The sequence below is a fragment of the Alexandromys fortis genome, unplaced genomic scaffold (assembly GCF_014885135.2).
Source record: "Alexandromys fortis isolate MF-2015 unplaced genomic scaffold, M_Fortis_MF-2015_v1.1 scaffold_54, whole genome shotgun sequence".
In the NCBI taxonomy this organism is placed as follows: Eukaryota; Metazoa; Chordata; class Mammalia; order Rodentia; family Cricetidae; genus Alexandromys; species Alexandromys fortis.
In genome coordinates, this window is record NW_026067958.1 from 9,484,489 (window position 1) to 9,502,743 (window position 18,255).

General features: G+C 37.1%; 1 protein-coding gene across 2 annotated transcripts in view; it reads right to left on the bottom strand.

Moving 5' to 3' along the window:
- The window catches only part of Kif5b (kinesin family member 5B), a 46,285-nt gene that overhangs the window by 11,685 nt on the left and 16,345 nt on the right, over positions 1-18,255 (bottom strand). Inside the window, exons 6-20 of one of the 2 annotated variants that reach the window (XM_050152533.1) lie at positions 17,783-17,838; positions 17,608-17,695; positions 17,316-17,440; positions 15,290-15,394; positions 14,752-14,897; positions 13,803-13,951; positions 12,196-12,389; positions 10,637-10,705; positions 6,570-6,776; positions 3,919-4,062; positions 2,796-2,981; positions 2,272-2,389; positions 1,695-1,756; positions 1,484-1,593; positions 538-639 (exon numbers count right to left, since the gene is read on the bottom strand). In XM_050152533.1, the coding sequence (XP_050008490.1) occupies positions 538-639; positions 1,484-1,593; positions 1,695-1,756; positions 2,272-2,389; positions 2,796-2,981; positions 3,919-4,062; positions 6,570-6,776; positions 10,637-10,705; positions 12,196-12,389; positions 13,803-13,951; positions 14,752-14,897; positions 15,290-15,394; positions 17,316-17,440; positions 17,608-17,695; positions 17,783-17,838 (1,861 nt within the window). Of the gene's footprint in view, positions 1-537; positions 640-1,483; positions 1,594-1,694; positions 1,757-2,271; positions 2,390-2,795; positions 2,985-3,918; positions 4,063-6,569; positions 6,777-10,636; positions 10,706-12,195; positions 12,390-13,802; positions 13,952-14,751; positions 14,898-15,289; positions 15,395-17,315; positions 17,441-17,607; positions 17,696-17,782; positions 17,839-18,255 lie in introns of both variants that reach the window. The other variant, XM_050152532.1, reaches the window with a different exon arrangement.

An 18,255-nucleotide genomic window follows, 5' to 3' on the forward strand; every position in this document is an offset into this window, starting at 1 on the left:
AGATGGCTTGGGAGTAGAAGCACTTGTTTTCCTTCAGAAGACCTACATATTGAATCGAGACAGCCTGTGGCTCCAGTTCTGTGGGATCTGTCACTCTCTTTTGACTTCTGTGGGTACCAGGCACTCACATGGTGAATCCACATGCATACATCGGGGCAGGCTACTCATACACATGAAGAGAGATGGAAAAAAAAAAAAAAAAAAAAAACCAACCAACCACCACCACCAACAGGAAAAAAAAAACACCTCTTTTTAAAAAGGCCAAAATAATGTCCTTTTTATGAAAAACCAAATTTGGCAAAATATTAGAAATATATTCTATAATTTTCTAAATTATTTATCATCAGATTTTAAGATGTTTTTAATGATAGTCCTGAAGTACTACAGACACCAAGGAAACAAGAGGCAGTCTGAGAAACAGGACTGTGTCTATGTGAGACCTTGCTTTCACTACAGAATAAGTGCATGTCACAAATCAAAGCAAGGTAGAAGGCAGCCATGTCCGTGTTTCTAAGCTTGAATCCAAGCGACACTCACGTGAGCTCGTGCAGCTTCCTGCTCTTCTCTTGGTCTGTGGCTTTCAGCCTCTCATGCTCCACTCTGAGGCGTTCCTGCTCCAACACCATCTTCTGGTTTTGGCTGACAGAAGAATAAAATATAAGATCAATCTCAAAGTTTTCTGAATGTCAGCATCAAAATGTAACTTTGGGGGAGGGGGTGCCTGGCTTTCTGAAATAGGACCTTATTACATATTCTTGCCCAGGAACTCAGAATCTTCCTGCCTCTGCCTAGGATTAGAGGTATTTGCTACCATCCTGGCTTTGAACTCTAAATTGCTCTATGTCATTTGCCAACTGGCAGGACCTCTCTACAGGTAGGAAAGAGGGGCTGGGACACTTTTAGTCACAGGGTATTTCCCATATGACCACCTGAAATCACTTTATTCTGCTCCCCAAACTTTTATCTTCACTTCCAAAAGGTATTAGTAACAACAACGAGCTCCCGAAATTCTGTCATCATTTGTTTCATCTTTTGTTTAACCAAATTATTACAGATTTCTCAAATATATGTAAAATGTTATATATATATCAAACATATATATACACACATATATACAGGAGAGCATGGAAGCATGGAAGACAGGAAACATGGGAAGAAAAGAAATGGCTTTTTTGTAAAAAAAAAAAAATGAATATTTAGAAACAAAACAACATCATCATAGTTTTCCAGGATGCTTTTTCCAAACTCTTAGATGCTAGCAATTACCTACACTAATGAGTTCAAGCTGGCACCCCTTGCTCCTTTGTTCCTCTTTTATAAAATAGATATAAAAATTTTTTTAAACTGATCTGTAACTTGGGAAGTTTTACTAAAAAATGTGGGAAAAATTCTAATTTTACTGAAAACAGCATGTTTCTAGTGAGAATGTCTGAAACCGTTCTAAATTAGTCTCTACCATCTCAGAGAAAAATGCAACACTTACTCTTGGAGATCGGTGATTAGCTTTTCCTTCGCCTCCACTTCATCTCTCAAACTACTGATTTGTTTCTGGTGAGTTTCTCTGTGACTCTGGATCTGCTGTTCAACAGCTTGCTAAGATTAGTTTGGAAGGGGAGAGGTATATTAAAGTTAGACTAAGATTAATAATGATGATGGATTAAAAACATTAGGACCCACTAGAGCATCACACTTGCCTTGACTTCATTCGCAGTCTGAACCTTGTTTAAGTGCTCCTTTTCCATCTCATGGACTTTCTCTGTTTGGGTACAAGAGAATGAGGGGAAAAAAGAGGCTCAAAGTGAGCCTTGGGATTCCTTAATAGAAACCATAGAGGAAGTATGTTTTATAAGAAGAACTCAGCCAAACTCTCCAAGTTCAATAACACTAGGTTATTTTGTTACTGCCACTGTATTGATATTATAACGTGAAATGAAATAGTTTCTAAATGTTGTATGTTCGGATTTACATATATACACATACATACACACAAGAACTTTGTGGTAAATCCCTTGAATTGCTATTTATACTCAATATGATTTTTTATTTTTCTCAACATGTGTGTTTGGGTCACATGTTCACATGGATGTGTTCATCTGTATGTATGTGTCTGGAGGGCAGATATTCCTTAATTTAAAAAAATATTTCAAAGCCACACTGAAGTGTATAATTTATTTACTATTCCAATTTTCTTCAGTCTTACTATTTTCTTTCAGTGTATGTGCACAACAGTTATATTACAGGAAGATGAGCGTAGCCATGTAAAGTCAATACCTTGTGCTCGAAGTTGGACCAGTTCTTCACCAAGAGAATCGACAGATTCCTCCAGCTGTCTCTTCTTTTGTTCTACATTTTGAAGGTATTCAGTCAGTGACTTGATTTTAGCTTCGTGCTTTTGGGAGAAAAATACTGATATGAAGTGGGGGAATTATGCAGATAAAAATCATAGATCAGACATTATCTATACAGTGTGTACCAACTGAAGCCCGAGACAGTGCTATTACCAATCCTCCATGAACAGTTCCTAACATAGTGCCTGCCATTATTCAGCAGCCAAAGACAGAACACTGGTCCCTGCAGTCCTGCTCACTCATTTTGTCAGTCAGTCACACGTGTCTAGCTAATTTCTATATTTAGGATGTACCTGCTAAATCATTCAACTACACTAAGAAACACTACTAAGAAAACTAGGCCTTTTGTTATTGAAAATACACAGAAGCTTATGATTCTGAAAACCTTTATAATAAAATTTATACATTAGCTTTTTAGAGACATGAAAACCATTCTGTAACACATACTTGGGAGATGCGAAGCTGGCATGCTGCTAACTCCTTCTCATTTTCTTCCATTTTCTTGTTGCTCTCAGTCTGTGTGCTTTCTAGCTGTTTGCAGCGCTTCACCATGGTTTTCACTTCCGATTTCATTTTGCTAATGTAGAGCCTTGCAACAGTGAACTCTTCATCTATCATACCAGTTCCCTCTGGCTGCTGTGAGAAAAACATGAAGTAAGTTAAAGCTAGGATCATGTGGTAGCAAATACCTTCAATCCCATAACTAGAGGGGCAGAGGCAGTCAGATCTCTGTAAATTCAAGAACAGCCTGCTTTCCAAACTGTCTCAATCAAACATCACAAACGAAGAAGAGGAGGAGGAGGAGGAGGAGGAGGAGGAGGAGGAGGAGGAGGAGGAGGAGGAGGAGGAGGAGGAGCTTAGTGAATATTCTATTTCTGTGCCCTGGGTTTACTCCTCTTGTTTCATCTATTTAAATCAGTTACGGGGCTGGAGAGATGTCTCAGTGTTCACAGTGATTGTTGTGGCTCCTCCAGAGGAGCTGAACTGGGTTGCCAGCACCCAATGGGGTGTCACAACAGTCTATTAACTCTACTCCAAGGTACCTTCTGCTCTCCAGAGACAGATGTACGTACACACATGGTAAAAATTCACACACACACACACACAAAACACCAAAATTGTAGTTAATACCACCTAACACACGTTTATGAGGTTAGCAGGTGTAACAAGAACTTTGTGAAAAAACAAATAGCAGAACTGGGGATACAGCATAGTCAGCAAAACACAAAAGCCTGAGCATTTTTTTTTTAAATCCACATTAAAAATACCAATATTCAAAACAAAAAACAGCCAGGTGTAGTGGGTACATAGTTGTATTCCCAGTACTTGGGAGGAAAGTAGATAAGGGTCCCTGTAGGAAATTCCAGGTCTCACTGGGAGACTTATTTCAAAAAACAAGGTAAGATACAAAGGAAAAGAAAGCCCTAAAGTGAATGGGTGCTGAAGAACAATACCCAAGATTGATCCCTGACCTTGCCACACACCTGAAAATATGTGCATCTTCACCTGCACAATAATGCACACACAACAAAACAGGAAGCCACAGAAAATTACATGTAATAGTCCTTACCTTCACATCATTATTTCCTACAGCAATTCCTATTTCTGCAAGGTCTTTTAGTAATGATGCCATCATTTCGGCTGCTCGTTTCTTCTGGTGGTTGGTCATTTCCTTCAGTTTCTGAAGCTCAGCATCAATACTTGCTAAAGTTGCCTGCCAGAATGAAAACAGTATAGATGAGGCTCTTCAAATAGTCATTATAGTCCTTACAAAAACGTTTATTTCTTGCTTTGAGATTCTTGATCTATAATGAATAATGACAGCTTCTATCTCAAGCTTAAAAAATAAGATTTCATACTATGTAAAGCAGGCACGTTCTATTCATATATCCCAATAAAAGCTGGTATAAACTGTATCAATTCATTAAGTTCCTCAGGTTAGATTTTTTTTAATACAGAAGCGAGGAACTTCATATTAACTAGGTACTACTATCATCTACTACATTTTTGTTTATCTTTTAAAATTAGTCTGAGCACATTAATGTTTAGAACGCTAATCCCTAGTTTTGGAGAACTGCTTTCTGTACTGATATTTCATTTGTGTTTTAATAAATAAAGCTCGCCTGAAGATCAGAAAGCAAAACAGCCATGCAGGCCAGGCAGTGGTGGCACATAGCTTTAATCCCAACAGCCACACTAGTTAGCCATAAAGGCGGGGAGGTGGGTGCACGCCTTTAATTCTAGCACTAGAGAGGAATATAAAACAGGATGAGACAGGAACTTGCTCTTTTTCAATCTGAAGACTTCATAGAGGTAAGAGCTCTCCAGTGGCTTGGCTGCTTCGCTTTCTCTGATCTTCAGGTTGAACCCCAATCTGTCCCTGGGTTTTTATTATTCATGCTACAGCTTTCTATGCAGTTAGTATGCTTCCTTTATTTACTTTGTACATGCCCACTAAAAATAATTTACCTAATCATAATTATTCTTACTACTATGATATAAGCGGGACCTAGGAGCTAAGGATGAATCAATGTTATTGACTTTAATTACTCTAACTGTACATTTAAAATAACATCTGGTTATCAGCTACAAAATCATCACATTTTAAAGAGTATAATCAAATTTGGCCCATGTTAAAATTATACATCAAATATCAAATGTAGCATTTTAATGCAATTTGCTGACTTTTAATCAACATTTGAGTACAAGTGCCATCATTCAACTGCCTGCTTCTTCTACTGGTTGGTCATTTCCTTTAGTTTCTAGTTATCAGTAGAACACTTCTCCCAGTTTACAGTATACTAGCTCTACTCCATGTTTCATAACTCAGTATACACTGTTTCTACCAAAAATCAAACTCCCAGGTATTTTCTTCACTATCTAAACACAATACTGCTTGAACATATAAGCAACAACATCTGGAGATTTCAGTTCCACACCCGTGCTACAAATACAACAGTTATTAAATACCAAAATCAGTGGACAAAGGCCAACTTACTACCTCTAAGATTCACCTATTGTTTTGCTAAATAGCATTTAGGTTTCCTAAAATAATTCAACTGGGGAAGAATTATAACACTCTTAGATATCCTTGGCAACAAACTATGAAAATCTAACTGTTAACTTTGGAGATTAAAAACAGAAAACAAACATCTGAAGCAGTAAACCTTTATTTATAAACTCTATGTCTTTTTAGATCTACTTTAATGTGTATGAGTGTTGGTTTGTGTGCCACTATGTGGGTGCCAGGAATCAAACCTGGTCCTGAAAGAGCAACAAATGCTTTAAAACACTGAGCCATCACTTTAGCCTTTCAAGGCACTATTTCGTAGCAACTCACAAAAGGCAACTCTTTTAAAGGTGCTATTTGATAACATTTCAGGAGCAGTAAGTCTTTGTAAAGGCTTTATTTCTTAGTACTGACTAGTTTCTTTCAGACACATGAGCATAGGTAGGAAAGATATGGCAGACACCAATACTGAATACATCTAGGTACTGATTTCTAGACAGAAAGTCACATATTAACATCTGGAACATAGGATCAGTGTTGTTGAAATAATAATAGCTATTTGCTATTTCTGATGTCACTCCAGGAAGTAAGCAACCCACATAAATCTCCATCGGCTACATAACCTCGAGGTCCTATTCCTTGTGCTGCAAAGGCTACTGCTCCATGTGCAAACAGTTTGTATTCCAGTGAGCAAAACAATTATTCAAAATAATGTACGCATGACACTCTGAATAACTCAATTAGATGGCACTTCCTCCCTCCCTTCCTCTCTTGGTTTTGCGGAGACAGGTGATCACTGTCTGTCCTGGAGTTTGCAGCTATCTCTCTGTCTCTCTTCCCTAGTGCTATAATTAAATACACATGCCACAACATCTGGTTACATTTACTATTTTCTCATATGCATAGTTCTTAATTTGAGTTTGATCATCGATAGTTTTACTAAAACATGTGTTTTTTTTCCTAACATTAGAAATAGCCAACATCATTTAAATTAACAATTAAATTATGTATCAATATACTTTTAGGAATGAAAATTATAACCCTGTTGCTCTACCTCCTAGGGTTTCTATGTAACAAGTGAGGGTGAGACCTGAGTGTCTTGAGAGCTGATGTTACCAATATCTTAGGCATATATAGGAATAGCTTACTAAAATAACTTTCCATTTAACATAACTTATACTTAAGTATAAATAAAACCAAACTTATCTTACAGATTTCTGATTCAATTCATCACTAAGCAACTCATATTCCTTGGTTTTGTCTTCAACTTCCTGAGACTTCTGATCATAATTAACAGCCAGTTCCTCTAAGGCTTGTAAAACTTCCTTGACTTCCTCTTTGGAGGCATCATTTTCTGCTTGTAGGCGATTCAGTTCAGCTTGCATGTTATCTTGATCCCTTCTGGTTGATGCCAGAAGCTGTATGAACGAGTAAAACAGAATTTCAACAAACTCGTGAGACAAGATTCATTCCCTTCAAGATTTACAAAAATGAGAGATGAAAAGTAGCAACATTAAAGATGCTGAGAAACAGAAGACCCACCATGTACAGGTACTCGGCTACACTTTGTGGAGTACAGAAAGGGAGAAAAGAACACTCTGTCTTTGAGAAATCTACTAAACTGAAGTCCAGGAAAATAAGGGCAATACAAGGCAGAGTTTAAAGCATAGAAGAGACAGCATACCATAGAAAAGGAGTATCTTTCTGGATGGTATTCATGGAGAAGTTAGCTAAGAAGTAGACTTTAGTCATGTAAATATATTTTAAAAAATTAAAAGGAAAAGGATTCCAGACTTGTGAATACTATGTTTAAAACCCCAAGTCCAAGTCCAAAATGATTAGTTCTTTAAACATTTAGATCTGGAGCTGGAGAAATGGCTCACATTGAAGAGCACTTGCTGTTCTTCCAGACCTGAACTCAGAATCTAGCACCCACCCATATCAGGAAGAACAAAATTGCCTCTAACTCCAATTTCAGGGAATCAAATGCCTTCTGTTCTCTAAGGGCACCAGACACACACATGCTACACATGCATATATGCAGGCACTCAGATATACACATGAAATCAAAGTAAATCATCTCTCAAGAGCTTAGATCTGCTTTAGGGAACTAAGGGTGGCCTCTAAGTTATGCCTCAGAGAAATATTTCAGCATATTAAAGCTTGAACTGGAGAGAAGAAAAAGAATCATCCAGGTCAGTTACTTTTCAGCAAAAACATTTGGAAACGCATGGGAATGTTAGTAATGGCTATTAATAGCATTAGAAAACAGGAATAATGAATGCTAAATGTCCCACACAGTACACAGAACAGAAGAGTAAAAAATTATCAAATCCCAAATGCTAACAGCGTCCCTCCAAGACCACTGCTATGGCTGAAGTAAATAAGAAGACACCAGGCATGGGCTCCATGTGGAGTTCCAGGCTAAAAAACAAGACTGTGTCTCAATACTCCATAAAGATAAACTGATTTTCCTGATAACGGATATTCAGTCTACTGGAGCTTATAGTCAATTCTATTACTTCAGCCTCTCAAGAACACCTTAAATAGGGACTATTTTTCAATTATCTCCACTGTATTGGGTGAAATGAGGATACAAACTAAATCATAAGAGAAACATGGGAGAAATAAGATGAAAGATGGCACAGACTGGGTGTAGGCAGACAGCATGAAGGAGTAAAAGTATGTTTATTCATGTGACATTCACATTTCCAAAAAGAGTCACATTGAAAATTACACAATTACTAACAACTGTGATGGCTATTCTTGGTTGTCAAATTGATTATATCTGGAATTAACTAAAACCCAAATAAATGGCTGGGTATACCTGTGAGGGATTTTTTTTTTTTTTAAATTTAAATCATTTGAAGTAGGAAGGCCCATTTCTAGTCCAGCTCTTTCAAGGTGAGATAATCCACCTTTAATCCAGGACATACTTTCCACGTAAGGACATGGAAGAAGGAAGTTTTTACTCTTTGCCTGCTTACTCTCACTCTGGCTGGTAAGTCCATTCCTTCAAAGTAGGCATTGGAGACCACTTCTTTGCAATTCTGTTATATGTTGAATACCAGCTGAGACATCCAGCCTTGTGGACTGAACAATTAATAGATTCTTGGATATTCTGTTGGTAGACAGCTGCTGTTAAACTAGCTGAACTACATTCTAAAGTAATGCATTCTGATAAATCCCCTACAATGTTCTGTTCCTCTAGAGAACCCTAATTAATACAATGACTAAGTCAATGTGTTCAGAAACTATCTTTCATAACAATGGTTTAGTCCCAGCTTTTAAATTCTGAGTAACAACCTGGCATAGAGCTATGAAAAATGAATCAGCAGTAAAAGTTTCTGATCAATGACCAAAAGAAAACCAAAACTAATCAAGAACTAAATCAGGTGTTTCTGGCATACACACACACACTCACACACCGCCTCCATTTTACAGCATGTAACTTGACAACCTGAGATATGGACATGTAATATGTAACCATCCCCAAGCCTGTATGATCAAAGAACTCTAGATATCTGGGCTCAGGTCCCAAGACTGTATGTTATTAATGACAGTGTTTTTATTGTGCATATAAAGGTTTCTGCTCTTATAGAAATAAGGTGATTTAATTATGGAGAATAAAGACTTAATATTTTTCTACCACCATCTCCCAAAATATAAATATCAAATTTTATGGTGGTATTATTTTAGACTATTATTCTCCCAATATGTAAATATCAAACTTATGGTGGTAAAGTTTTAAAATTTATTATGATGATGATGATGGTTTTTCAAGATAGGGGTTCTCTGTGTAGTCCTCGATGTCTCTGAATTCTGTCTATAGATCAGGCTGGCTTTGAACTCAAGAGATCTGCCTGTCTCTGCCTCCTGAGAGCTGGGGATTACAGGCGTGCACTTCTACTACCAGGCTAGAATACTTGATTTTAAAAACTGGCATGAGGTCGGGCGGCGGTGGGGCACACCTTTAATACCAGAGCTTAGGAGGCAGAGGCAGGCCAATCTCTGTGAATCTGAGGCCAATTTGATCTACAAATCAAGTTCCAGGACAGTCAGAGCTGTTACACAAAGAAACCCTATCTCAGGAAAAAAAACAAAAAAAAAACAAAAAACCACAAAAAGTGAGACATTCATTAGTATTCAAATCTGCTTTCATTTTTAATAGTGAGAATAAATGCATACCAAAGAACTGTTCTAAAATAAATTTCTTTATGATTTATTATATGTAAATGTTTGGTTTATATACCTATTATACTGGCTAGTTGTCTGTTTTTTTGATAGAGGGTTTCTCTGTGTAGCCTTGGCTGTCCTGAAACTTGCTCTAGTAGACCAGGCTAGACTCAAAATAACTGATCCACCCACTTGCTTCTGCCTCCTAAGTACTGGGATTAAAGGCATGTGCCACCACTGTCCAGCATGTTGGCTTTCAAAAAAAATGATTTATTCATTTTTTATTTTATGTACACTGGATGTTCTGCCTGCATGTTTGTGTGAGGGTGTCAGATCCCCTAGAACTGGAATTACAGATAGTTGGGAGCTGCCATGTGGAAGCTGGGAATCAAACACAGGTGCTTGGAAGAGCAGCCAAAGCTTTTAATCGCTGAGCCATCTCTTCAGCCCATGACAATTTGATGCAAGTTAGACTCATTTCAGAAGAGGGAACCTCAACTGAGAAAATGTCCCTACCAGACAGCCTGTGGGCAAGGCTATGGCGAATTTTCTTGATTTGAGAAATTGATGTGAGAGGGACCTGTCCCATAGGAGCTGGTACCAACTCAGGGCTGGGGGTTCTGGGTGCTGTAAAAAATCAGGCTGAGCAAGCCATGAGAGAGTCCAGTTAAAAAGCTCAAAGACATATGGTGGTCCAAAATTTCACTACCGTTGTTTCTGAGAAAGTGGCTCACTATGGAGTCTTTGCTGGACTTAAATTTGGAATTCCCCTGCCATAGTACCCCTACTTCTGATATTATAGGCTTATGATGATTATAAATCACTACAGCTGGCAAAAATAAACATTTTGCAGAAGCGGTCTTCTCCCTTCCATAAGAGGAAACTCAAACTTCAAAATCAAGCAACAAAAAGCATTTAAAGGAGGAAATCAGTCTCTGCTTTATTCAATACAAACAATGATTAATCTCATAGTACGTTGACAATTAAGCATGCACACACTCAACAACTTTAAAAGTATAATACTTAACATAATCTGAGCTCCACAGATTCCTTTATCTTCAGATGATAAACACTAAAGCTATTCTGAAAGTACTTAACTCACCTCTTCCTGATCCAACATTTGCGTCTTCAATTTCTCCACCAGTTGACTTTGTTGATTAATCTCTTCATCCTAAAAATGTAAAGGATCCTGTTAGCAAAGTGGACTATAATGTGGCTTGTTTCCCAACACTAACTCCTTCGAAACAGTCCACAGAATATCTTTTGTTTTGTTTTTTGAGATCAGATTTCTGTGTGTAACCCTGGCTGTCCTGGAACTCTCCCTATAGACCAGGATGACCTTAAACTCAAAGAGATCCACCTGCTTCTGCCTCCCAAATCCAAGTGCTGGGATTAAAGGTGTGTGCACCACCACCACCTGAATTAAATTCCTAAGGAAAATTGAAAAAGGAAGGCTTTTCTTCATTAATAATGTGCCATTTGCTGTACAAACAAGAAAAGGTCCAAAGTTTATGGAATAACTTTAAAGGCTAAAAAATTAGTTATTATTTAAGTTACTACTGAAAATAATGGTTATGTAGTCTCTTCAAAACCCAAAACCCATTGGGTGGTGGTGATACATGCTTTTAATCCCAGCACTTGGGAGGTGGAGATAGGCGGATCTCTGAGTTTGAGGCCAGCCTGCCTGATCTGCAGATTAAGTTTTAGGAGCCAGAGTTGCACAGGGAAACCTGTTTCACAAAACCAACCAACCAACCAACCAACAAACAAACAAAAACAAAACACACATACACAAAACATAAACCACAAACCAAATCAAATCAAACCAAACTATGTTCTATTTCCACTGTGTTTATGCCTGTCTTTTTGCTAAGCAGGGAAGATAACTAACAACCCTCTATTCTTTGTCCTTTCCTCTCTTCTCTTCCATGATCTCTTATGAGAGTCTTCAGATCCCTAATTTTAAATGGTTGCTTCACTATGATTCTTCAGTGACCCAATGCCAAATTATCCTACTACATTTTGTCTGTTTTTAAGGGGTAGGTAGGATGTCCAGATCATTCTAGGCAAGTAGCATGTACTTTACCAAAGAGCCATGTTCTGATGTTTTGTTACTGTTGTTGTTTGTTTGTTTTTAAAATAGGGTATCTCCAGCTGGCCTCAAACTGGTGATTCTCCTGCCTTTGCTTCTTGTATGCTAGTATTATAGGTATGCCCCCATCATATGGAGCAGTTTGTTTATATACAATTTCTACACAGAACTGATATTATATTTTCTTTCCCTGGTGTTGCTAATGGAATCCAAAGCCCCACGCCATGCAAACATTCTACCCCAAGCCCTTGAAGTCAGCTTTTAAATTTTCCGTTAACATGATTCCCCAACCCCCTACAATCACCGTGGGTCTCATATAACCAGGTTAGCTTTAAAATCACTATATAATCAAGGCTAGCATATTCTTGGTCCTCCTGCCTCCACCTCCCAAGTACAAGAATTTCAGCATGTTCCATCACATCTGGCAACATCATGGCTTTCTATAAGCTAAGAGAAATAAAGGAAGATGTAGACCACAAGGAACCTTAAAACTGAAATTAAATAAAAATACTGATCAACAGCATTCTAAAACAAAACAGAAAACATAAAACAAGGTATATGAAATGTACCTTGTCATCAAGTTGTTTATACAATTTAGCGATTTCTTCTTCACACTTCCTTCTTTCAGCATCTGTAAAACTGCCAGCTACTCCAATTGCAGCTGCTGGTTTATCATTGGTAATAGTAATATCTTTATCTGCTGTGAAAGCCTCCAAATTGGCTTTCTCTTTGTCAAACTGCTCATCAATAGGCACTGTCTCCCCTAAAATAAGACAATGAAATGGTTACTACAAACCTGCACATCTAAAACGCGCACACTCTTCTCCCTCTGCTCGTCTGACCCAGTCTGCTGCCGGTGCTCTCTACTGCCATGTTAGCACAGAGCTGTCTGAGCTTTAAAATGTACTTCAATTTCTCATTCTAGTCAATGTTTTCACTTCCTTCAACTGTCTTTCTATACTTTGCAATTTTCAGACTTTGGTTACAACAGCTACTCTGAATTATCAAGTGATTCGCTCATTTCTATTTCTTCAGGGTCAACCACCGGCACTTTCTTTTATATCCCTGCAGTGCCATGTTTTCCTGAATGATCCTTATCATATATGATGTCAGCATTTGAAGAACTAACTACTTATTCTAGCTTTTGCAGATTATATTTGTTCAAGAAAGACCAGCAACAGTCAGCCCATCCAGAGATGATGGACAGAATATTACATATGGTTCAAAACCCCGGGGCTTCTGTAGTGGTGCACCAATGAGGCCTGTCTGCTGCTGAGAGCTATCCAAATCCTGGGATTGCTGATGTTGGAGACAAGAGTCCATTTAGCAGACTTAAAGCCCGAGGCTGTAGGCATCTGTGTGAGATATAATGTAGAGGGGGTCTAATGTACACTTATTTCCTTTGCTTTCTCCCTATCTTGGGTAAGGAATATGGAGACAAAAGAAATCTAAAAGATTCATTGAAACTTCTTATTATTAAAGTCTATCAAGTTCTATTTTTCACCTGTTGAGATTAATGTTTTTGCAAAGTGATGGGTAGCAAGTCCCATTTCACAAGCCTTCTCGGTTCCTCCCCTTTACTCAATGTCAGCAGTTCTTACCAACTTTTCTTTCTGCTCTGTCCTTGAGGTTTCTGTTTGTTTTTGAGATTGGTAGTCTTGTCATGTAGACCAGACCCTGTCTTACAAAAGCTGGGACTAAAATCGTGTGCTACCACTCCCAGCTATGTTTCACATATAAATATATATGAATGTAGTGTGTGCGTGTGTGTGTGTAAGTATGTATACATATTTTATACAAGGCACTGTTACATTGGCTAGGCAGGGCCAAACTTAAAAAGTCATTGAGGCTCTGCTTCCCAAGTGCTACACATGTACCACAAAGCTCTGTCTCTAAGATCTGGACATCTGGAATTTACATTCATCTTACTCGCTTCTTTGAAATCCATCAAATCTTGCCTGTTACTGACTCCTTTCTAACCTAGGCGCCTTACGATACTGTAGCAGCTATTGTTAAGTAAACATTTAATGAAAAATTGTGATCTTTACTTGAAGATGGAAACCTGCTTAAAAACTGAAAATAGGTTTTATTTTCATTTAGCATTCCTATAAAAATCTCAAGTATGTAAAATAGCCCCAAGTGAGAAAATCTAAATGACAAATCCTTAAATTATTACCATTACGCCATCGGTTGAGTTCATTTTCAAGCCACTGAATGGTGTTTCGTAGAGTCTTATTTTTTTCCTTTTCTTTTTCATACTTCTTTTTCCATTGCTCTGCAGTTAACTCTACATTGACACAGACTGTGTTCTTAATTGTTTTGGCCCTAAGAGATGCAATTATGGAAATAATTAAGAAAGAGTAGTAATTACAAAAAAGAGGATATGACTGAAAGTATTTTAGTTGACATTCCTATTTATAGCTAAGTAATAATTTGTCCAAGATTATCTATTTTTTCTTAGAATAAACAACAAAAGATATCATATAAGAGTATTATCTATTGACAACCCAAATTAACTTGTCAGCCCTAAGTCTTTGGTAACAAACAAAAACAAACACAAACAATCAAAACTAAGAAAAGATACTTATTATTATTGCAGCTCTAAGATAATGTCATTGATTTTCCTATAGTAGCCATTTCATGTACATTACTTTGAGTCTGTTAGGTATGTCAGTGAACTTAATACAGGCTCATAAATAGACAAGCTTTTACTTTATCATCTGGTTCAAATGTTTACTTTCATCAATGGGAAATTAGACTCCCACAAAAATGTGACTAAATTTCAAAATTAATTTTAATGTTTATGAAAAGTCAAAGCTCATTAGTCTAAAATAAGGGATCTAATACATATTACCTATATCCTGCTTGAAAAGTACAGGATCTAGCTGTCTGATAAAAATGTATAGATTTGGATTTGAGTAGTACCTATCTGACAACAGAATAACCTTTATGTACAAGTATCTTTAGACTTTGTTTTTTTTTTTTTTTTTTGAGACAGGGTATGTTTTTATAGCCCTGACTGGCCTTGCACTCACTGAGATCCGCCTGCTTCTACCTCCTGAGTGCTGGGATGAAAAGTGTGTGCGACCACTGCCTGGCCTTAGATTTTGTATTTAACAACAAACCTTTGACCAAAGAGGAGTGTTGATTTTGTTTCAGACTCATTGTATGATGATGGAGAGCAGCAGATGACAATAGTGGTCCTGCAGTTGCCACCTAATGAGTCTTGAAGAATTCTGGTCATTTTACTATCTCGATATGGAACGTAGGTCTACAAACAGAAACCAAGAAAACACAAAACCAATGAGTTTTTGTACAATAGAAATTGTTCTATAACTTTTCTTTCTCTCTCCCCCCTTTTTATTTTTTATTTTTATTATTATTATTATTTTTTGGTGTTTCAAGACAGGGTTTCTCTGTGTACAGCTGTCTGCCTCCCGAGTGCTGGGGTTAAGTTCTGTAACTCTAAATTACCCCACTTCTGCGCTCTGATCAGACGTGTATTCCCAGGCCTGGCTGGCTTATTTATTTTAACTATTTGATTTTAAGATAGGAGCTAGGATTCACATACTAAGCTCATAAGACAGCATACACACTTATTCAGATTGACATTTCTGCACATGTATAGTCTCAGAATACGGGGCTAACAGGCATTATACTCACACTGCCCTCTGCCAAAGCAGAAATGACATTTCCAAGTGCTGAAAGTGATTTGTTGATGTTCTTAGCTTCATCTAGCACAGCACCTTCAGCTCCAGTTTTACTAACCTATGAAAAAGATTACAAAAGCAAATTTATATTAATTTAAGGTAATTTTCTAAAAAGTCATCAATAAACAGCAGTATAAAATTACAGAGGAAAAATGGTATTCATACTGAAGAACTAAGATTCCTTGCACACTTACTATTCTAAGAACCTGGTCAAATAACTAATTGCATAATAATGTGATTAAAGAAATATTAAATGTTTTTAGTGTGCTTTTGACAGTAACAAATTTATATTTAAATTTGTAGTTTTCATTGTTAATCTCTTTGCTACATGAGGAAATAAGAAACTATAGTGGTATATTATTTGTATTTTAATAAATAAAGCTTGCCTGAAAATCAGAGCGCAAAACTAGTCAGCAATAGAGGCCAGGCAGTGGTGGCACACATCTTTTATCCCAGCACTAGAGAGGAAGATAAGATGGGAGACCGGTCTCATTCTCAGTCTCAGTTTGAGCATTTGGGAAAACAGGATTAGCCTGAGGTAGGGGTAAGAGTCAGTGGCTGGCCACTTTTTCCTTCTGACCTCCAGCCTGAACCCCAATATCTGTCTCTTGTTTTTATTAATTGTGCTACAAGAAACTGAAAATCACCTAAGTTTAAAAGATGCCATAACTGGTAAAAATAAAAAAACACAGTTCTAAAATACTACATAAGCTAACCTGTGCTTTAAAAAACAAGTAAACAAACAATTAAAAAAAACAAGGACACTATACTCATTTTTTGTAGCCTAAAATTGGAATCATACAGTACCATAATAATAAAGCAATATTCCCCGCGTACAGTTGACCCTCCTATATCCATGTGTTGTGGAATATTAGTTGAAAATGTGTTATATTTGTTTGTGTTGTAGAATATTTGTATAATAATGCAAACAAGTGTTGCATTCTTTTATGATGCATTTGTTTACCTCGGTGAAGCTCTGTGAAGCCTGTCTAAAACACCTAACTGGTCTAATCAAGAGCTGAACAGCCAGTAGCTAGGCAGAAGAGAGAAATAGGCGGGGCTGCCAGGCAGAGAGAATAAATAGGAATAGAACAAGGGAGGGAGAGAGAAAAGGAGGATGCCAGGGGCTAGTCATCCATCCAGACACAGAATAAGAAGGAAAGAAAAGATAAACAGAATAGAGAAAGGTAAAAGCACAGAGGCAAAAGGTAGATGGGATAATTTAAGAAAAGCTGGCTAGAAATAAGCCAAGCTAAGGCCAGGCATTCACAAGTAAGAATAAGCCTTCTACATTTATTTAGGAGCTGGGTGGCAGGCCCCCAAAGAACAAAGAGTAATAAAAACAACTACACCCATGAACTCAACTAGTCAAAAATAAGAAACATTCCAAAACAAACTGCATTTGTATTGAATATATATGAACTTAGTCTCTGGTCAACAGTCTCTAAACAATATAGTTTACCATCCATTTATGCGGTCTTTATACTATAATAGATATTAGTAGTAATCTAGAGAGTACTAATATATAAAAGAATGTGTGTAGAGTCTATGCAAACACTGTATGATTTTATAAGCGACCTGAGCACCTGTGGATGTTGGTATATTAATGAGGGTAGTGTGAGGGGTCCTAAACCAATCCCCCCTGATACCAAGAGACAACTGTAAAACCAAACCAGAAAGGTTGCAGACAGGGATAGAAAATAAAGTTGCAAGGGCATGTTAACAATTTGTCAATAAGGACATATATCTTAATTCAAACAGTGTATCTACTGACTGAATCAAATACAGTCAATGACAGTAACTTAGAAACAGGTTATCAGTTATCACACAGTACTGGCATCAACAGTTACAATTCTCAGATTACCAAATCCAATTTCACAAGTTCTCAAGATACAATAATAGGTAGCATATAATTTCAATTCAAAGTAAAGTTTACAGAAATGCCTAAGTATCTATCAGAATTTCAAGAGAGGGTTTACCTTTTCACTGCCAGCTAAATCAACCAGATAAAGCTTTCCACTCAGTTTCTGTTCCGTTTGTGTATTCTCTTGTTTTACATTAATCAGAAATATACTGTGACTTCTAGAGCTATGTTCATTCATATCTGCAACAAAATTAGTAAGCAACTATAAATACAGTTCTTTGACTAATGATTTCCCATATGCATTATTTTATATTAGAAATATCTTGAAATTAATAGACTGCATTATCCTCATTGAAAGAATGTAAGACTGACATGCCCTAGCCGGTACTAATGACTATTCCACTTACTTGTGACTGCTACGTGTCTGTTGGATTTCCCTTCATCTATGGTATCCATCACTTCATCTGGACTGCATACAAAACGCTCTGTGCACCCCTAAGGAATAATTTAAAATGTATTGTTAGTATCCTTTTAAAAACCTCTTGCTGGGCTTTCTATAGTAATCATTCCTTCTATAAGTACCTTTACATAAGGAACACGGTTTTTGTCTTCATGGACTGAAAGGTTGGTCTTTGAAACTGAAACAGAAAGGCTATGTATTAGCAAGATCGCCTAAACTCTACTATCAGCTATGAAATAACTAATGTAAGTGCAAGGCTTCCCTTATAGTCCAACAGGAGGAAAACTTAAAAAATATGTACTGTGCATATTATATATGTATTACTATAAAAAAGCAAGGCCTTGTTAACATAATAGGAGAGTATCTGGAAACTAAAGTAACAATATAGAATTTAGATCCATTCAAACTTCTACCACCTACATTTTATAAATAAGAACATTAGGCCTGAGGGAAGAACAATGCATCTAACAACTGAGACTAACATTTGGTTTAAGCCTACAACTTTTAGTTTAAAGTTCTCATTATCACTTAAGAATTGCCCATATGATGGCAGCTCATGTTCAGGTTCCCTCCTAGCTACAAAGAGCTATTCCTT